We start from the raw sequence: 22,356 nt of genomic DNA, 5'->3' as shown, positions 1-22,356 counted from the left end.
AAAATAAAATAAAAAATTCAGCTCCTCAATCGTATCCACCACATTTCTTAGGCTCAGTGGCTCAGTGTCTCTTGCCCTGGGCAGCACAGATAAAGAACCTTTCCATCAACACAGAGTTGGTGGGTTGGGCAGTGTCGAGACTGGGCAGAGACATATGGTTCATAGAACATCCTTCCAGTCACTTCTTTAAAGGAGGATCAAGTCTACTTAAAAGCAACAAGAGAAGTTGGGGCACCTGGATGGCTCAGTCACTTAAGCATCCAACTCTTGATTTCGGCTCAGGTTATGATCTCACGGTTTGTGGGTGCAAGCCCCGCGTCAGGCTCTGGGCCAACAGTGCAGAGTCTGCTTGGGATTCTCTCTCTCTGCCTCTCCTCTGCTCTCTCTCTCTCTTTCTCTCTCAAAAATGAAAAAATAAACATTGAAACAAACAAACAAACAAAGCAAGAAGAGAGCTGGATGTGTTTGTTGTGCACAAGCAGGTTTAGACCGGGAAAGGACCGTATTCATCAAAGTTACTTGCAGGTGAGTTAAACTACCATACCGCCATCCCAAGGTTATGGTCAATGGTAAGATGCGAGCACACTCCCCTTAAAAGTTCGGTACAAGATAAGATAAGGATGCCATCTGACACCACTATGATCATTGTTAAAGTGCCACGTGGCTAAGAAATTAAGCCACAAGTTTGTAAAGCACGTGTCAAATTATCACTAGTTTCAGAGGATATGACTTTACAGCTGGAAAATACAAAAGAATCAACTGAACCCGTTAGAAACAGTAAGAGGCTCAGTGTGGTGGTTAGTTACAAAGTTAATCCATAGAAACAACACTTTTCTTTATATGACAGTAGAAGTCAGTATAATAGTAAAAGAGAGCTCGCATTTTAATACATTTCCTACGTTTGCATAAAAAATATTTACACCCAAGAATCTGAAACATGAATACAAACTACAAACAACAGACAGGATCTACATGAAGAAAATGTCAAATCTCTATTGGTGGCAAAAAGGTGGCCCAAATAGGTAGAACATTATAGAAACGTAACATTCCCAATGCGAACATTCACTTAAATAACTGTAAGCCCAAAGCAATCTCACTCCAAATCCTAACAGGCTTGCTTGTTGCACTTCTTGTTCCATTCTTTGTAGGGGGTGGAGGAGAGTTTGAACGTGACAGAATGAATGATTCTGAAGTTTACGAAGAATAAGCAAACGAGGGGCACCTGGGTGGCTCAGCCGGTTGAGCAAAATGGCAAGTTTTGACCGAGCTACGTAAATGAGATACTGTCATTTAAAAGGTGCTGAGGGGCGCCTGGGTGGCTCAGTCAGTTAAGTGTCCGACTTTGGCTCAGGTCATGATCTCGCCATTCCTGACTTCGAGCCCCGCACTGGGCTCTCTGCTGTCAGCACAGAACCTGCTTGGGATCCTCTGTGCCACCCCCCCGCCCCCCCCCCCACCCACCGCTTCTCACCCACTTGTGTGCACGCATTCTCTCTCTCTGTCTCAAAAATAATAAACGTTTAAAAACCAAAACAAAATAAAATAATAAGAGTCCATTGTTTTATAAAAAATGCTGAGTTTGAGGAGTCTGGGTGGCTCAGTCAACTGAGCATCGGACTCTTTTTTTTTTTTATGTTTATTTATTTTTGAGAGAGAAAGAGAGAGAGACAGAGCATGAGCAGGGGAGGGGCAGAGAGCGGGAGACCCAGAATCTGAGGCATTCAGCACTGGGCTGTCAGCACAGAACCCGACGTGGGACTTGAATTCACAAACCGTGAGATCATGACCTGAGCCGGAGTCGGACGTTCAACAGACTGAGCCACCCAGGTGCCCCTTGAGCACTGGACTCTTGATTTCGGCTCAGGTCACGATCCCAGGGTCATGGGATCGAGCCCCACGTCAGGTTCCACGCTGAGCATGGAGCCCCCTTGAGAGTCTCTCTCCCCTCTCTCCTGCTTGCTTGCACACACACACTTTCTCAAAAATAAAAATTAAGAAAAAAAAAATGAAACTGGCTGGAAAATTAAACTCTGAGAGAGAAGAATGGGGGAGAATTAGACCCCATAACTGTTAAAGAAGGCTAACATGTTAGGCCACGCCACTAAAGTAGCATGAAATAGGTTCAGAAATGGGAAAAAAAGATTAACACCCTGATTAATACCGGCGTGTATTTCAAATCTGTGGGATTTGGAATGCACAGGTAACATGCAAAAAGAAAACCAGAAATCTGCCTTACTCCTTATACCAAAATACCCAATGAATTAATGGCAAACATCAGAATATATATATATATATATATATATATATAAATATATATATATATATATATATAAGCCCAGGAATATATACCAAAAATATATATATATATAAATATATATATATATATAAATATATATATATATATATATATATATATATATATATAAAAGCCCAGGAATATATACCAAAAATATATACAAATATATACAAAGCCCAGGAAAGGACTTTGTAGGTATGAGACAAACCCAGAAGACTGGAAGGCAAAAAAAAGTTCCACATCGGAACTACAAATAAAAAGAGTAAACATTTCTGTGGGATAAAACCCACATACATTCAAATGGCAAACTGGGGGAAATGTCTGCAATATACGTGATAAAATACCAATTTCTTTAATATACAGGAAATTCTTACAAACTCTTAAGTCCACAAACTTACCAGAAAAGTAGCAAAAAGATATAAACAATCAACTCACAGGAACAACAACAACAACAACCCAACAAGAGTTCGAGAAGCATAAAAGATGATCAACCCTGTTCCTACTTTAGGAAAAACCGGTTCAAACAAAGAGATACTATTTTGCACCTCTGAACGACGATCTTGGCAGTGATCTAAAATGCTTTAGAATCCCTTTTGTTGGCAAGAATGTGGGGAAAGAGGAAGTTTGATGCAGTGTAGGGGTTAATATACAGGAGTGTAAACATTTTCGAGAGCAAGCGGGCAGCATCTATTGAGACGCAAAATCACTAAACCCTCTGACTCAGAAATTCCACTTCTAGAAATGTAATACACACATTTGCACAAGTAAACAAAGATATATGTATAAGGAGCTGCTTGCAAGAATGTTTATATGGGGGGAAAAACCCACGAACAACCTAAATGTCTATCAGTAGGAATTGTGGTTAAATGTTATATTCTTTTTTTTTTTTTTTTAAATGTTATATTCTTATACTGAAATGCCAGGGAGCCATCAAAAGAAATGCAGTCTATTGGAAAGATAGCCACAGTATTTTAAAAAGGCAAGTAGCAAAAGAGCGTATAGTATGACATTGCATGAATATATATACGTGGTATATATCTAAGTGCATTTATCTCTTTATCTACACCACATACACATCGATGCATGCATAGAACATGCATGAAACAGTATACATAAAACTTAACAGAGGCTATCTTTAAGAAACAGGTTGCGAGAAGAGGATGGGGAATTTTCAGTAAGTACTTTATTTTTATGGCCAAGTATTAGTTCTATAATGAAGTATTCTTCAGATCAAATAGCAATCTAGACGAATGAAAAAACCCATGGTTGGTACTCAGAAATGTGTTATGAGTTGTGCTCTTCAGAAAGTTCTCCCTAATGCCATTAGATACTGTTACACCAGCACGCTGTGGACCTAGCGCAATGGTGCGTAAACTCTTTGCTAAAGCCAGCTTAGAATGGCAGTGCTGTCTGGCAAGAAGGTTAAGGGGTGAGTTATCCTGGGCCCAAAGCACAGAGAACCGGCTCTAAGAAGTATGAGCCCAGATCATACAGTGCTAAAGTCCAACCTTCAGCCCCTACTGGTGCCACCCTATGATGTAACCATCTGGAATTACTGTAACCGGGGACAGACTGCGGGGTGACAGGCTGCTGTGGGGCTAACCATAAAGCTTTTAAAGATTGGTTCATTTAATTAAAAGCACAGCAGGCCGCTGAGTACTAAGCAGACAGCATGCATCTCATTAAGGAAGGTCATCTTTCCTGGCACGAAGTAATGGAAACCAGGGCAGCATTCAGAGATAAGATCACAAGTTGATTTTGCCCTCTTAGGGACAAGATTTGGCAGAGAATGACCAGCCACCTTCTATCAAGGGTGCTAGAGTCTGGCTGGTGCAGTAAGTGGAGATTTAGCAGATGACAGTGAATTTCTGAAAAGATGTGTCTCCTAAAAGGCATTCTAAGAACAGTGAAAGAGACAAGAGGGAGAGAAAAAGAAAGGATATAAGGAAAGAAGAGAGGGAGGGCAAGAGAGAGTGAAAGACTCCCTAGCAAACATGGTATTTACTTTTCAATTACAGAATTTTTTTTTTAAAATTGTGCTGGAAAGGGGCGTCTGGGTGGCTTAGTCGGTTAAGCATCCGACTTCGGCTTAGTCACGATCTCAACGGTTCGGGAGTTCGAGCCCCTTGTTGGGCTCTGTACTGACAGCTCAAAGCCTGGAGCCTGCTTTGGAATCTGTCACTCCGAATTCGGACATTTATTGATAAATGTCTAAAAATAATTTTTTTAAATAATAAAAATAAGAATAAAAATTGTGCTGGGAAGTCTAGGATTTTTTTTTTTAACGTTTATTTAGTTTTAAGAGCAGAGAGAGACAGAGAGTGAGCAGGGGAGGGGCAGAGAGAGAGGGAGACACAGAATCCCAAGCAGGCTCCAGGCTCTGAGCTGTCAGCACAGAGCCCGACGCGGGGCTCGAACCCACAAACCGCGAGATCATGACCTGGGCCGAAGTCAGACACTTAACTGACTGAACTCCCCAGACGCCCCTAGGATTTCTCATCATCAGCATTAATGATTTTATGCTTTAGGGCTCATGGATTTTTACATCCATTGTCTTGAGATTTGTTTTTACAGTGTTTCGGGGTTTTTTTTGTTGCTGTTGTTTATTTATTTATTTTGAGAGAGAGAGAAGGGGAGAGGGAGAGTGAGAGGGAGACTGAGAATCCCAAGCAGGCTCCACATTGTCAGCACAGAGCCGCACATGGGGCTCGATCCCACAAACGGTGAGATCATGACCTGAGCCGAGATCAAGAGTCAGAGGCTTCATCGACTGAGCCACCCAGGTGCCCCACAGCGTTTTGTTTCTTAAGTTGTTTTCAACTTTGTAGCAGAGTTCATTTCATGTTAAAGCATACTTGATCTAAGCTTTTACAAGTGATGACAGGCCATGCTAGCCTCCTGGTGTGACACATCCTGCTGCAGTGTTCCTAATGTTGAACAGCACCTCAGCCAGTTAATCTCATACACATGCTCCCATGTGCGGGAACCTCCTGGGAAAATAAGGCTTAGTATTTAATGGACTTAAAAGAGCAATACTTTCATTTTTATGTTAGTGTTTTATTTCTACCGCCGTACTTAATATTTATTAAGTGCCTACTGTGTGGCAGGCACTGTCCTAGGCACAGGATAAATAGTAGTGAGCGACTCAGACACTGTAGTATTTAAATTTTAAGACTAGTTTTAATAAAATTGCTAGCATGTACCAAACACTTACTTTGAGCCTGGTGTTATTCTTAGCTCTTTATTTTGTGAAAATTAATCAAGGGAAACCTCACCAAAATGGGAGGCCAGAAGGGGGAGTGCTAACACCTTACCTCCCATCAAATGGAGGGAGGGAGGAACCTTGCACAAGGATACTACTTGATCACAGCCAATAGGAGGAAGAAAGGGTTTCTCCTGCCCCAGCAACAGCTCAGCCAATGAGAAGCCACAATACTTGAATTCCCCATTGGTTTAGGCCAATGGCTTTTTTGTTTACACAGCCCTCCCAACCTCCCCTTTATGAAAGAACATTCTTCTCCTTTGTTCTCCAGGCTTGGCTGTGGTTTAGCCTTAGTTTGCTTCTCTGGAATTGCAATTCTGTTATTCCGGAATTAACGCATTTTTGTTGGTAAAATAACTAACAGCTTTATTTAATTTATTTCATTTACATTATTTTCTTTTTAATTTTATTATTTTTAGTTACCTGGACACCACTGTTTATTTTTTTTTTTAATTGAAGTACGCTTGACATATAATATGGAGTCTTATTTTTAAGGTTAACAATTTATATTTATCCTTATTTAGGGAAGGAAGAATTCTTCCTCTACCCTTTAAAGTCTTCCAGCCGGACCAAAAATTACTTTGACCTGAGACAGATTAACAGGAGAAGTTTTATTATGTGTGCATGGAGACCCAATAGTGAAATTGAGACCCAGAGAAATGACCAAGGCATATAGTTTTCATACTTTTTAGACAAAGAAACAATACATCTGTAAGGAATTGACAGGACAAAGAAAAACTTAACTTTTGGGAGCTTCAATTAGTAAGGAATTCTTTTTTTTTTTTATTTTTGTGAGAGAAAGGGAGAGAGTGTGAGCAGGGGAGGGGCAGAGAGAGAGGGAGACAGAATCGGAAGCAGGCTCCAGGCCCTGAGCTGTCAGCACAGAGCCCAACATGGGGCTCAAACCCACAAACCCATGAGATCACGACCTGAGCTGAAGTCGGATGCTCAACCGACTGAGCCACCCAGTCGCCTCTAATTAGTAAGGAATTCTAATCAGCATTTGGACTAGGGTCATAAGTTAGTAAAAAGTAACAGGGTTATTTGTACAGCTTTCTCAGCCCCGAATTTCTCTCTGATGATAAGGATGTCTCTTCTCTTTACCTCCTAGTACAGGGAGGGTACCTTCTGCATGGGAGGATGATATCTTGCCTTCACGGGGGCAGAGGGCGGTCTGAGTGTCTTCTTGCACAGGCCGTCTCTTAAGTAACCTTTTTTAAAAATAGTCAGTATGCCAAAGTGGCACATTTTGGGGTGACCTGCCCTTATTCCCTATATTCACAACCCCGGGAGGTAGGTACTTTGATTACCCATTTTAAAAACAAAGAGACCAGGGATGCTTGGGTGGCTCAGTTGGTTAAGCGTTCTTCAACTCTTGATCTCAGCTCAGGTCTTGATCTCAGGGTCATGAGTTCAAGGCCCGCACCGGGCTCTGGGCTGGGAGTGAGGCCTACTTAAAGACACCAAAGCACAAAAAAGTCACTCGCCCAAGGTCGGTCACACAGCCAGTTGCTGGCAGAGCTGGGATTTGAACTCAGGCTGACTTGGCTTTGGGACCCACCCTCCTATTCCCAACATCATAACACCTTTAAGCATTCAGGACTCTAAAGCAAGGCAGGCATGTGCCCGTAACAAATGGCACTTAAGGATCTTCCAGGCGCACACGCCTGCACCTTTCCACTTTCAGCGGAGCCGTAAGACTTAAGATTAATACCAAGCAGCAAAGGAACCTGCCACCAGGTGATCCTGCCAGTGTGGCCCCTGTGCTATCTAGTAGAGAAAACGAAGGAGGAAACGGAAATAAATGAAAAGGGAATGAGTTAACAAACAAATTAAATGGCAGCCCAACACGAATCATCATCCAGTAATATAATCATGGCCGTTAAAGTGGGGTCGTTGATAAAGACAAAACAAATACTTTTGGAGTATCTCGTGCCTTCAGATACTAGCACAGACACTGCGGTGCTGTATTTAACACCTCACCGCATCCAGGAAAGGTGAACGCACCCCCTCGCCCTCCTTTTACAGACTGAAGATGAAGCTTGGAATCTCGGCCACAGCCCTCGAGGTGACTAAGCCGCTACTGAGGCATGCACCGCCCCGTTCTGTCCTCTGCACGACGCACCCCCCCCCCCCCCGGCAAATGCGGGGAGTCATCCCCCCCATACAATGTCTCTCCCTCCCACCCCACCTCACTCACGCCACCGTCTCAGGCAGGCTCACCACGTGGAGGACCAGGTCATTTTCCCCAACTTGCTCTACAGAACTGAAAATGCTCCAAACGGGGAGGCTACAAAGTATTCTGCCGACGAGCAGTTATTTCCCAGTACGTGTCAGGAATAAATATTTGACAAAACAGAGCAAATTAGGGTCAAAGTGTTAGTCCCCTGCAAGTTTATTGACCGTTTCAAAGAAATACACCACTTCAGGATTGATTTTAAAAATAAAAACAGTCTGGAAATCCTGTGTCAGGATCAACAGGGGGCTGAGTTTGAAGGCTACGTTCACCCCAGGACAGGGGCTCCCATGTGAGAGAACACTTCCCGCTGCACAGGTCTGGAGACCGATCTGGCAGCACACGCTTTACTTTTGTAAGTAGTCTATGTGGTACCCTAAAATCGGAAGCCAGCTCAGAAAATTCCCATTATCTCTGAAATGGGGTCCGATTCATCGGAATGAGTTCCCTTTGTATTTCTTTATGCTGATAGCTCGAATGTTTATTTTGAGACAGAGAGAGAGAGCACGTGTGCAAGAACGTGCATGTGGGGGAGGTCCAGAGAGAAAGGGAGAGAGAGAATCCCAAGCAGGCTCTACACTGTCAGCAAGGAGCCTGATGCGGGCCTCGATCCCACAAACCCTGAGATCGTGACCTGAGCTGAAATCAAGAGTCAGAGGCTCAACCGACTGAGCCACCCGGGTGCCCCTTTGTTGATGATTGTTTTAACTATTATTTTTTTAAGTTTATTTATTTATTTTGAGAGAGACAGAGAGTACAGGGGGGTAGAGAGAGTGAGGGAGAGAGAGAATCCCAAGCAGGCTCCACACTGTCAGCACAGAGCCCGATGCAGGGTTCGATCCCACAAACCGTGAGATCATGAACTGAGCTGAGACCAAGAGTCCGACACTTAACCGACTGAGCCACCCAGGTGCCCCTCCGCTGATAATTGGAGTCATAGTCCCGACAAACCTCAAACCGGAGCCTGAGGCAGAGGGAGTGCCAAACTCGAACCAGGCATGGCTGGAGTAGGAGGACCACATGCCCCTGTGCTTCCTGTTCCCACCAAAGGCCCGGCATGGCCCGGCGGCAGGGAAGGGGCCACTCGGGAGGTGGCTCTCACTCCCTTGGTCTTCTGTGGGCAGGGGAGGCGGTCCCTCCACGTGAAAGTTTCAACTACACACTAATCTTTAAATAGCTTCTTTTGCGGTACAGGCGTGACTTCTTCCTGCTGAAAATGCACTTTCTGTCCTGATGCCTGAATTAAAGTCTAAGTCAACAGACAGGCTCCATCGCAGAACATACGCGAAGTTACTTCCCCCTGGTGGCCAGTGCCGGTGTTTTGAACAGCATGGGACTGGCTCAGGGGCAAAGCTCTCTGCCTCTCGGGCCAGGAGGGGGCCCGGATACCCTGCTCTGTGGCAGCCCCCTAACGGTGGCACTGGGACAGTTTTGCCTGTCCTGGCTGACTTGTCTCTAGCTGTCCTCATTATTCATGCGCTCTGGGTTCTTTGGGTGGGGCGGGGGTGGGAGAGGGGAGGACGTTACTTCCGGGGAATTACACGGGCAGTACAAAAGGCGGAGGGTAGGGGGAAGGAGACCTGTTCTAGTTCCAGCCAATGTCCCGGGAGCACCCCTGAGGAGACATCATCCCCTCTCTGAGCCTTGATTCCTCCTCAGAGAAAAGCAGGGTGTGGGCTGAGGGGCCCTTCCTGCCCTGGTTCTGCGAGAGTGCCCACGGTCAGAGGCCCAGTTGCGGCGGGATTCTATGTGCTGAGTAGTTTTGCAAAGGGGGAAGAAGCCTTCTTCTACAAAAGAGGCAAAGATAGTATTTTTCTTAGAAGGTTGTAAGAAGGATTAAATGATGTGCTGGGTACCCCGGGGGGGCTCAGTCGGTTAAGCGCCTCACCTGGGCTCAGGACATGATCTCATGGTTTGTGAGCTCGAGCCCCGCGTCGGGCTCTGCACTGACAGTGTGGAGCCTTCTTGGGATCCATTCTCTCTCCCTAGCTCTCTCTCAAAATAAACAAATAAACTTAAAAAAAAAAAAATAAATGATGTGCATAAAATATCTGGAACAAATGGTGCTTCATAAACAGGGTGCTTGCTTATCATTAATTGTACAACTACTAAGTTTGTACTTTATCATCCAAACTTAAGAGTCAAAGGGGTACGACTGATAACTTTCCCGGGACGACGGGCATAAATCAGACGTGCAAATGGGACATACTGTCACCTGTCAATAAGTAATAGCCATCAGGAGATTTGGAAAAGTCCCAAGTAAGCAAGAGACTGTAAGAACAAACATTTCACATAAGCGGTCCGGCCCTGTGAGGCTCTCTTTGGCAGACCCTCCAATGCTGGACGGACAGAATCAATGCTGCGGTCAGTTAAACGCTCTCTGACACAGGTTTCTTTCACATCAGCCCCATGTAAATTTCTAAGTGACTGAAATTCACGTCCTCTGCAGCTACAAACCCGCAGACAGGCCTCTCACTGACCAGTGTAGGACTCGGGTATGGGTGTGAAGGAAGCAGAATATGTCACCCCCCCCAAGTCTCCCTCTTTGACATGAAAGTTATTTTGAGCTGAAGGCAATTAAGTTCTATCTCCTCCCTCTTTTTCTGCCTAAAGGCAGCATGTAAAGTCTCCTTTTACTGGAGACAACTCCAGACTCTTTATCAGCCCAGAGAAGACACCAGAGGAACCTTACTCCTCCCACATCTTTACCTTTCCACAGTCAGCTGCCCTTGGAAGCCTGAAATGGCCTTCCTCCGTCCTGTCGTTCCACTGCAAGTATGTCGTTCTTTGTTCAAGAGGATTGATAAGCCGAGTTCCATTTCGCTGAGGTTTCTCCCTTGTGACATGCACGGCACCCAGTAATAACGGTCTGTTTTTTCTCTTATTAATCTGTCTTTTTGTTAAAGAGCCACAGCCGAAAACCCAGGATGAGCAGAGGTCAGGTTCTGCCTCCCCTACAGGTGGGAGAGCCGGATGGAAGAGAACTACATTCACACTAGAGAAGTTCCCTTCTTGAGCAACTTCCTGCTTGGAAAAGTCTGATTTTAACATGTGGGCGTGCTGGGGAGCAAAGGGCAAATGGGCCCTGTTCTAACCATGTGCCACTGATGTAAGAGTGTAAAGCCACCCATATCGTTTCGAGAGCCAGAAATGGCCTCACAGACATTATCCAATTCAACCTGCTCACTTTATAGAGGAAGCGACTGAGGTTTGGTTAAATAACTTGCCCAACGACATGTGGTTTTTTATGGATCTACCAAGTGCTTTGGTTACGTTGACCAACTGACCATAACACACAGGAATCAAAAGTTAATTCTGCGTCTTTGCTGCTAACCTGTGAGCCCCATGAAGGTGGGGATGGTTGGTGTCTGTCACTCACCAAAGGCTGTCTAGGGCTGCGCCCCCTCATGCTGATGTCACCATGACTGTGGGGTGGGGATGACTGTCTTCATTCTGCAACCAAGGAGGCGGGGCCTTGGGGCGGGTGGGAGACTCACCTGGGGTCCCAGGACTGGTCCTGAAACCAGCACAGGGCTCAGAATAGGCATCCAGTAAACGTTTGTTGAATGAATGGATGAACGAATGAATGAACAAACAGACGAACGAACGAATGAATGAATGAAGTGATGGAGCCAAGGTTCAAATCCAGGTCTTTCTGGCTCCAGGGCTCCAGCGCCCAGGCCCTGCCTTCTGCTTGAACACAAGAACATCACTATGGCTGTCACTGATATACCAAGAGCACTTGGATACACCGTTAAGTATAAATAAATGGCTGAAGGAGTAACAGAGCTGTAACTCATCTGAACCTCCGTTTTCCTGTGGATAAAAATACTTTCTTCACCGAGCAGCCCTGGGGTTTCAATAAGATGTGAAAGACATGAAAAATTCATGTGCGGAGCTGTACTCTGTAAGATGACGAGGGCCCAAGCTCTGGAGGTTGCCAAAACGAGGCTTGAATCAGAGGACCAGCACTTCCTGGCTATGCGACCTAGGACAGGCTACTTGGCCTCTGCTGGCCTCGGTCTCCACATCTGTGCAATGGGGATGTTATTGTACCTATTGCGCAGAGTTCTTATAAGAAGATGAAAAATATATTACACATAAAAAACTTCACCGTAATGAATGGGAACTACTTTATCATCTTTAAAATAAAGCAGAGGGGCGCCTGGGTGGCACAGTCGGTTAAGCGTCCGACTTCAGCCAGGTCACGATCTCGCGGTCCGGGAGTTCGAGCCCCACGTCGGGCTCTGGGCTGATGGCTCAGAGCCTGGAGCCTGTTTCTGATTCTGTGTCTCCCTCTCTCTCTGCCCCTCCCCGTTCATGCTCTGTCTCTCTCTGTCCCAAAAATAAATAAACGTTGAAAAAAAAATTAAAATAAAATAAAATAAAATAAAGCAGAGAGGCGCCTGGGTGGCTCAGTCAGTTAAGCATCAGACTCCTGATCAGTTAAGCCCCCCTGCCCCTTGCGTGTGATTTCGGCTCAGGTCATGACCTTATAGTTCGTGAGTTTGAGCCCTGTGTTGGGTTCTGCACTGACCACGTGGAGCCTGCATGGGATGGGATTCTCTCTCTCCCCCTGCCCCTCCCCAGCTCTCTCACACACACACACACACACACACACACACACACACGCGCGCGCGCTCTCTCTCTCTCTCTCTCTCTCTCTCTCTCAGAAATAAACTTAGTAAATAAATAAAATAAAGCAGGAAGTTTAACAAAAACACATAAAGGGGGGAAGGAAAACACGCTACTGTTACGTTGACTGAAAACAAATCCAAACTCGGCTAATCTGAATTAACCGACACTTTCATTTTTTAAATCTGAATTCAGCCCAGCCTCAAATACTTGTTCCTATGGCGTCGATTAGGACTAACACAGGAGTTTCACCCCACACCTGCTGAAATTAGCACCGAAAGGAAAAATACTGTCCTGACCCTTCCCAACGTCAATGGGTCCAGTTTCCCGAGCTCTCCTTTCAGAAACGGAGTGGCTAACAGCTTTTGATACTGTAGAAACCTAATAACCTAGCTATAATCCTATCAATGGGGTATTTTATGTTCAGTGGTGCCACCTAAAACAGTGGAGAAAAGAACTTTTATAGGGTTGAAGCTTAAAAAAAAAAAAAAAAAAAGATTAGAAAAAACCTTCATAAGCACTTGAGGGTTAGCTGCTCCAAGAAGTCAGAAGAGTTTACAAAGAAAACGGTGTCCTAACAGATGAGCTCCCGCGGCAGGCAGCCTGAGATGGCCCAGGGACCCCCACCTCCCGGGAGTCCCACCCTGGTGGGCGCCCCCTGCCCCTGGCACGGCCTCACTTCTCACCCACAGAGCAGAGCAAAAGTGGTGGGGTTCCCTCCGCTCTGAGGTTAGGACTCCCGATCCCCCGCCTGTCACGTGCCCTTCCTCGCTCGCTCGAGGGAAGCCAGCTGCCAGGCCGGGAGGTGCCCTGTGGAGACGCCCACGTGGCAAGGAGACCGGGGAGGCCTCTGGCCAACAGCCACCAAGGAGGTGAGGCCCTCAGCCCAGGAGCCCCCCAGAAAGGCAATCCTGCGGCCAACCACGTGAGGGAGGCTGGAAGCAGACACTCCTTCTGCGTGGCCTTCGGAGGAGGCCGACCTGGAGGGAGAGGCGCCAAGCAAAGCCATCCCTGGAATCCTGACCCTCAGAAACCGTGGGATAATGAAATGTATTGTTTTCAAGCGCTATGTCTTGGGGCGCCTGGGCGGCTCGGTGGGTGAAGCGTCGGACTCTTGCTTTCGGCTCAGGTCAAGATCACGGTTCGTGGGCTCGAGCCTCACGTCGGGCTCGGTGCTGACACCGAGGAGCCTGCTTGGGATTCTCTCTCTCTCCCTCTCTCTGCCGCTCCCCAACTCTCTCTAAAGAAACGACCATGTTTTGAGTTGGTTTGTTGCACAGCTGTAGATCACTGATATACCAACGCAGGTGGTTATGTTTACTCCGTCCTAGTCAGTGATAAGCATTTTATGTACATCGTAACACGTACTGTCACCACCCCCACTTTACAGGTGGGGAAACTAAGGCACGGTGGGAGAAATAGCATCCTCATCCCACTGTGGACCCGCGTGGTGAAGGTTTGCTTCAGACCCATGCCCTCTGCTAGCAGGCGGCACTGTCTCTTCTCACGCACACTTCAGTGGGGAGGGGAGCATATTAAACCCCATCAAATCTTTTGACATTAAAAAAACATAAGTAGGGGTGCCTGGGTGGCTCAGTCGGTTGAGCGTCCGACTTCGGCTCAGGTCATGATCTCGCGGTTCGTGGGTTCGAGTCCCGCATCGGGCTCTGTGCTGACGGCTCGGAGCCTGGAGCCCGCTTCGGATTCTGTCTCCCTCTCTCTCTGCCCCTCCCCCACTCACACGCTCTCTCAAAAATAAACATTAAAAAAAAAAAGAAAAGAAAAGAAAAAGAAAAAAGTTCGCTGTCACAACCGAATTATATTTCAAATGACTGGCACTCGCCCCCCCGCCCCCCCCAGCCCTCGAAAGGGGTCCTGACGATCGGCACCGAAAATGCGGGCCGCGGGGGCCTATCTCCGCTGCCACCCTCAATGCGCACACTGATGTGCGACACTGCTGTGTGTGCACAGCTGGCTGCTGCCCCCCAGGAGTGATGCAGTCACGCAGCCCGGCAAACGGGTCCCCTCGGCGGCAGGGATGACAAGCGTGGACTGGACTGTCTGAGGACCTTTTTCAAAAGTCAAGAGGCAACGAACACAACCTGAAATATGGACACAGGAATCAGACTCCAGCAGCTTCTGCTTTAGCTACTCTGTTCTCTCACGAGGCCGGTTTGTGTTTTGTTCCCTTTTGGGACTGTCCTGGGGCCCGGAAAGTCCCGGCTGCAGGGCAGTGACAGCGGATGCTACCGCTGCTGAGTGCCCGGTGGTAGGGGACAGAGCTGAAAGCGACCCACACGCTTGCTCCCACGACGAGTGATGGGGAGGGACCCAAGGAACCTCACGGATATAAAAAATCATTTGATTTATGTAAGAGTCAGAAATTCTAAAATTAGGGATATAGTGAATAAATTCTAAAATAAACTTGGCACGGATGAAACACACGGTTGGGGTTTTTGTGGGCTTTTTTTGTTTTTTGTTTTTTGTTTTTAACATAGAACATGCTGAACATTTCCAAAGAAATTAAACCATACCATATTGGTTTACCATCTCTCTACTCTTTGGGGGTGGGTGTCGGGGCCGTTTTACTCATGGTTCAAGTTTGAGAAACCACATGCCTATGACACTCGGGTGAGGCTAAAAATGGCCTGAGAATGCCTGGATTTGACACTGCAGAGGAAGCCGACTGCCACTGTCCAGCTGGAATGTCACATCTCACGACACGCTGCCACAGACTGACTTGTAACAGGAAGAGGCAGAAACACGGCCAAGGGCCCACAGTCTTGGGAGCAGAAGTCAGCCCCCAAGTAGCATCAGCCATGCTACCCCGGACACGGACACCAAAACCATCTCCATCATCCAATTCCTATTGAATGGTATCCTGTCTACAAAAATCGGTTCTGGGAAGACAAGTCCAGCATGTGACATCTGGAGACTGAGCAGCCGCGGAAAGGGAGGCGCACGGAGGCGAAGGGAGGCAACCCCAGGTTAAAGCCCACGCCCCGATCCCGCGTGTCGCCTCCCAAAGGCTAGGGCTCTAGGGCAGACAGCCAATCACCCTGCTTTCCAGCTAGGAGGTCAAACACCACTCAGAGAAGGGAGGCGTCAGACCACGAGCCTGACTTCTGGTTTAGACATGAGGCAATGGAGGCACAGATCTGGCTCAAAATGGAACCCAGCGGCCAATTACTCAAGGATCTTTTCATGGCCCAACAACGCCTCCGGTCAGGCAAAACCCCTTCCAGGTAGGACAACGGTCCCCAATCTGGACTCCCCATTAGAATCACCTGGGGGAGCTTCCCGGGCAATTCTTTCCAGGCGGTTCCCAGTCCCTGAGACTGCAGCTGGTCAGGGCGGCCCGGGTCTGGACGATTTTAGAGCTCCCCAGGGACTCTCGTGTATGTAGCTAAGGTGCGATCAGTCGTCACTGATAGAGACAAATCAAAGCCACCACTCAAACTCCTTTTAGGGCTCTCGGAATATTTCCTGTTATTAAAAGAAAGTCATGTCTGTATCACAAATCTTAAGTGGGCATCTGTTTTAAGGAAGGTGAGTTTATTCACTAGAGAAGAGTCATTTTTTTGATGATTAATATGTTCGGACTTAGCCTTTGGGCAAAGCGTTAGCAACCTAATACACAGGGGTGCCTGGGTGGCTCAGGTGGTCGGGCATCCGACTTTGGCTCAGGTCAGGATCTCCTGATTCACGAGTACAAGCCTCGCTTCGGGCTGTATGCTGCTGTCAGCACAGAGCCCGCTTCGGATCCTCTGTTTCCCCACACCCCCTCCTCGGCCCCTCCCCCCCCTCAAAAATCAATAAACATTAAAAAGAATCAAATATGCATTCATCTTTCAGACAACAGATAAAGCGGTATTCTTTCCTATTACCGTATGGAAATATATTTGCTGCTGGGAAACTCACAGAGCATTTTTTGAGAACTCCTCTAAGTTTCTAGTTAGCTTTTATTCTAGGGAACCAGTGGACCACTGCCGACAAGCCAAAGCACCTATAATTACTGGTTCAAAGTGCCGCTTTGCCTTCTCAGTAAAGCAAAAACAGTCTTGCAAAAAGGGGATGGTAATGGGATATGCTACATTAATATTTCTACAACAGGAACTAATTTTATTTTAATAAAAGTCTTCATTCATTTGTAATGGTGCAAATCTCTAGTAATATTACTTGAAATTAATGACCATACGGCTTCAGTTAGGTGTTAGATAAGCATTTAATGAACACGCTCATTATAAATTATTTACAGCATCGATGATGACCCAGCTAATAGAAACAAATTTCACCTATCAGACCTAACTGTTAGGGCTAGAAAATGACCTCTGATATACATTCCCAAATGAACTGGTGCCTCAGGTCGATTTCTTTCTTTCGGGACTAAGAGAATAATACGAGCCTGGGTGAACAGTCTGGCACAGCCCTTTTCCTTCCCACCATCTGCCACGGTCTGGGCGTTTGTGGTCCCCCCAATTTTGCATGCCGACATCTTAACCCCTGAAGGTGATGGTATTAGCAGATGAGGACTTTAGGGGGTATTTAGGTCAAGGATGGAGCCCTCTGGCTGGGACCAGTGCCCTTATGAAAGAGCCCCCCGCCCCAGCTCCCCATCCCTGCCATGGCTTCAGGACACAGCGAGAAGTCTGCATTCCAGAAGAGGGCTGTCACCCATGCTGGCCTCTGGAATGGTGAGGAATAAATGTCTGTTGCTTATTTATTTAATTTTTTATGTTTATTTTATTTTTGAGAGAGAGAGAGAGAGAGAGACAGGCTGCGAACGGGGGAGGGGCAGAGAAAGAAGGAGACACAGAATCTGAAGAGGCTCCAGGCTGAGTTGTCAGCACAGAGGGCGACGCGGGGCTCGAACTCCTGAACTGCGAGATCGTAACCTGAGCTGAAGTCGGACGCTTAACTGACTGAGCCACCCAGGCCCCCCATGTCTGTTACTTATAAGCCACTCAGTCTGTGGCATTTTGTTCTAGTGTCCCCTAACAAGCTAAGCCACCATCACTCGTCCAGGTGGCCTTCTAAGAGGCTGTTGAATGAGAGGGGACCACCAGACACCCTACCCCCTGCTGGCCCTGCGACTTCTGTCAGCAATGCAGTTAGCGGCATGCCCACTAGGGGTCAGACCACACTGACCTGATGGAGAAGGACATTTTCATTACACCACCTTTGGGTGATCTGGCCCGATGGGAGAGAGAAAAGCCTTTAAACTAATAAGGCTGTCAGAAGCCACACCTTCCCACCTAGAGGGATGGTTTTAGCTAAAGGAGAAATCTCTTTTTACTGGAAGGCTCACCAAAGGCCACGCGGGGATTTCTGCTCTCGCCGCCTTGGTTGGCAGAACTATTTGCCCTCCGAGCCTCTGACTAGCCCAGTGAATTTTGTGTCTTCGCCAATTGTTTGACATCTTACAGGACCCTATGGATGCACAACCAAAGCTCATAAAGCTCCCCCACCCCCATTCTGACAGACTCAAATGGAGGCTCTGTCCTTTGGTCCATCTCCAACACCCCATCAGAGTCCAAACACTTCCAAAGCTCCCTGGGACAAGGAAAGGCAAGAGCCGCCTAGGGGGTCTCCTTGCTTCCTCTCTTGACCCCCCACTCTCCTTGTCCAAGAGACCTTCTCCGCTCAGCTTGGCTGTTAGAATAACACCTGAATCCCTCCCATGGCCACCAAGGCCCCTCATGGAACCATTCCCCCCGCTGTGTCGAACCTCAGTCTCCCCCTACCGTCTCCCACTCGGCCACGAGGGCCCCTTTGCGCCTTCTGAATGCAGTCAGTTCACCACTGCCTTGGAACTTCTGCATTGGCTGTTCCCTCTGCCTGGAGGCCAGCCACGCGAAATCTGCACCGGGAGCTTCCTCCTGCCAGCCCAGTCCGAGCTGTGCAGAGACACCTTCCAGGGCCACTCCATCTAAAGTGGCCCCATGCTGACTCCTCTCTGCACGTCCTCTTTGCCTGCATCGTCCCCAGGGCCCTTCTCTGCCCTCTCTCCCCTTCTCCGGGCTCTGGAAGGCTGAGCCCACCTATGGGACTGTATTGTTCGGGGCCCCCCTGCCTCCTGGCTGCCAGCTGGCTTCAGCCAAGGAGATCAGAAAGCCAGGGCAAGCGGGGGTATTTCCTCCCTGCCAGTCCCTGCCACAGCATCTCAATTCCATCCCTTCACATCTGCCTCTCCTGCCGGGCCGCTGCTCTCCCCCAGGCTCCAGCAATGCCACTTCCTCCCCTCGATACCCACCCCCCCTCGGTGGACTCTCTGAGTCCTGCTGCGATTAATCACTTCTTTACTAAAACCCCTTCAACCACCACAGTGCTCCCGTGAGGACTGATTCTGACTCAGCCCCCATCCTCCCCTGGGTGGCTCTCTAGCCCATAATCCTGTTACTTTTCTCCACTGCACTTCATACTATCTGAAATGACCTTGTTCCCTTATATTCCTCTGTTACCTAACCCCCCCTTCAACCGCTGGAACATCAGCAGGAAGCTCACTGTGTTCGCCCCTCTACTCACTGGGCCCCAAACAGTGCCTGGAATGTAGTAAGCATTCGATAAACCGCAAAAGAATAAATGAAGGAACGAATGGTAGCCCAGTGCCTGTTCAAAATATCCCCTCCTTAGTAAGCCCTTCGCCGATCATCATTACTAAAACATCAGTCTCCCTCCCCTCCCAGACCTCCACTCCTTCCTCCCCTGTCTCCTCCTTCCTACTTTTTCCTCTAGCACTGTCACCTCGTGACATATTTAATATTTGTTCACTGTCTGTTGCCGCCCACAAAAAGGTCAGCCCCGAAAGGCAGACTTGCTGTTCCATTCACTGCTGTGCCCTCAGAGCCCAGAATAGCGCCTGGCCCAAGCAGAGTTGCCAACATTTGTTATAAACGAATAGCTAGCAAAGTGGACCAAATTTCATACAAAGCAATCTCAGGAATGCCCCCCACACTTACCGGGAAAACTGGAAAACTACGAATTGCTAGACACCCAAGCAAATAAACGCAGTCTTACATGACCTGACCTGGCTCCATCAGAAGGACAGCCTCGGACCCCCGGGGAAAGAGACCTGAAATGCTAGTTAGACCCTGGCCGCGGGAAGAGAAAAGGTTTTAGAGTAAGACGAGCGAGACCCCGCACTTACGACAACTGTTGCTTTAGAAAGCATGCACAGGAAGTTGCCTAAGCACACGGCCCTTGTAAATCCTTTCTGAAAGCGGATGGGCACATAAATTACAAATAAATGGGACTCCAGCACACCATTCTCGGTTCCACAGTGGCGCACCTCTTGGCAACAGCCTCCTACTACAAGTTCATAGACAGTATACGCAGACCCAGAGCCAAGCATGGAAAGCATCGCTTTTTTTGACAGCTGCTCTCCTCCTGAGGCATAGCTCTTAAAGACAGGCTTTATTCTGCAACGCCTGCGTTGTCCAAATCCTATTCTGCACACTAATTGTAGATTGGAAATAAATTCCTCCTCCCTGCCACCACCATTGATTACTCATACCTGCCCCCTCACCCTCCTAAATTTCTAAACTGGGTGGATGAAAAAAAAAAAACCAACTCCCCATGTATAGCGTGTCCCAATGGTGGCAAGTCACCCCTTCAGAGAGCAAGATTCCCGACTGTTCTAAAGGCCTAGAGAATGGGTCCCTTCCCCTCAACACCATTCGACCGAAACTGGCCAGCCACAGGATAATGAGCAACCACAGATCCTCACCCAAACATTGGTTTTTCTTCCAAGAGTGCAGATTGAGAATGCAGAGACGCTGTCCTATTTATGAACAGTGAGTCACGTCGCCGCTCCACGTCTGTTTCCTCCTCCCGATGAATGAGGGGAGCCCCTTCCCCAAAGCAGTAAGTGCCGCCCGGCTACCTTACATGCCCCGGGGGTGGCCCTGCGAGCTCCCGGACACGCCGGGTGCTAATTCATCCCGAGATTGTCTCTTACTTCACTCCCCCCAACCCCTACTCTCCCCACCCGAGTGGACACCCGGGGGCAGGAGCTTGTCTGCGAGGTGGTGACCGGCCACCGTCAAAGGCGAGGCGCTGAAAGCCCCCCTGCGGGTTGCGCGCGCGGCCCGGCAGGTGCTCAGGGACCCGGACCCTCCGGGAGCGCGCCCCCGCCCCACCGGGCCGTGAGTGGACCGCGGCAGGGCGGCCGGGGGCATCGCCACGTCCCCGAGGGTCGCCTCCCGGCCCCGCCGGTGGCCCGGGCTGGAGAGGCTGCCCCGGGCCGGCCGGGACCTGGGCGCCGCGACCCGCGCCGCCTCCTCCGGGCAACAAGTGTCCGCCCTCCACCCGACGGCCCGCCCGGCCCGGCCCTCACCCGGCACAGGCCGTCCACGAACACGCGCGGGTCCAGGTGGCAGGCGATGGTGGCGCTGGGCAGGTCCTGCAGGTCCACCTCTTCCATCTCGCAGTCGATGAAGCTCCAGTCGCCGCCGCCCTCGTCGGCCTCGGCCGCCCCCGAGAACTGCGCGAAGGGCCGCAGCGTCACCCCCGGCTGCGCTCGCGCCTCGGCCGCCTCGGCAGCCGCCCGGAGCCGGGGCCCGGCCACGGCGTCCTCCATCCCCGCGCCCGAGCCCGCGCGCTCCCGTCGGCTGAGCCGGGCTCGTGCGCGCGCCCCTCGCGCTCTCCCGCGCGCCGACTCGGCGGTTAACCCCCTCGGGCTCTCGTCTCAGCCGGCGGCGGTCACCACGGCTCCCCCGGACGCGGCCTCCGCGCGCCGGCCCCGCCCAGCCCCGGGGGCGGAGCTCGGGAAGGACACAGCCGCGGGGCCCTTTAAGACCGGCCCCCCGCTGGGTGATTGTATCCCGCCCTCCCAGGAGAGAAAGCCAATAAAGGAACGGGATTCTCCTCACGTGATCCTCATTCGGCCGCCCTCACCCCGAAGCCTTACGGTGGCCATGCTGGTTAGGGGCACGGGCCTCATCAACCAGTGCCGCTTCGCAGCCAGCTGGTGTCACCTGAAAGGCGCAAGGCTGCGTCTTGGGCGCCGGGATGGTAGCTGGAGAGGCAGCGCTTCTCTGGTTCCCAGGCGGTGACGCTTTGAGGCACAAAGGCCAACTTTGGGGGATTTAAGCGAGATTCAGTTGTGGCTGTGGCTCCGAGGGCATTGGCAAGTGGTTAGATGCTTACCGTATATTATTACATATAGTCGCAGGGAGGATTGAACTAGACCATGACGACAATACCTTACTGTTATATTTCAGCTTATTAGTCATAATATCATTGTTCAAAGTTTATGTAATCAGAAGTAAATTTTTGAGTTACCCCTTTGTGCTATGCACAAGAGGAGATAATGAAAGAAGCAAAACATTGCGCCCCACCTTTGGGGAGTTTATAGAGGGAAAGCACGAATTCTCAAATAAGACTCTCTTTTTCCCCCTGCAAAATAGGTAGATTTTTTTTCACCGTGAAAGACCACGTGGTACAGTCAAAACTTGGGTCTGAATATCAGCTTTGCTGTTAATTACTTGGACGAGTAACCTGAATTCTAGTTTCCTCATATATGGTACGAATCCAGTAAGGGCCCAATGCTTGGTAACTCTGTTCAAGTGTAGAGTTCTTTGGAAGGTGTGAAATTAGACCGGGTTGCCATTGTGACAATCTTATGGACGTTTTGTGGTCAGGAGGAGCTTAAATCCAAGTGGAATAAGTAATACGCATACAGAGATAATTCATAAAATACAATGTGATACGGGATTCGAGAAATCTAGGAACCATCCTATACTGCTGGTGGGAATGTAAAATGGTGCAGCCACTTTGGAAAGACAGCTTGAAAGTTCCTCAGAAAGTTCAACACAGTTACTGCAGGACTCAGCAATTCCTTTCCTAGGTATAAACCCAACAGAAATGAAAACATGTCCACACAAAACCAACATCCAAAGGTTCGTAGCATCATTATTAAAAATAGCC

General features: G+C 48.7%; 1 protein-coding gene across 1 annotated transcript in view; it reads right to left on the bottom strand.

The window, feature by feature from the left end:
- Positions 1-21,082, bottom strand: part of RCAN1 (regulator of calcineurin 1) — a 101,487-nt gene extending 80,405 nt beyond the window's left edge. The window contains exon 1 of the mRNA XM_023238770.2: positions 20,765-21,082. Within this exon, the coding sequence (XP_023094538.1) occupies positions 20,765-21,007 (243 nt within the window). The 5' untranslated portion in view covers positions 21,008-21,082. The remainder of the gene's footprint in view (positions 1-20,764) is intronic.
- Between the last annotated feature and the right edge of the window lie 1,274 nt (positions 21,083-22,356).

This window comes from Felis catus, chromosome C2 (assembly GCF_018350175.1).
Source record: "Felis catus isolate Fca126 chromosome C2, F.catus_Fca126_mat1.0, whole genome shotgun sequence".
Taxonomy (NCBI): domain Eukaryota; kingdom Metazoa; phylum Chordata; class Mammalia; order Carnivora; family Felidae; genus Felis; species Felis catus.
This window is presented reverse-complemented; position numbering and strand designations above follow the sequence as displayed.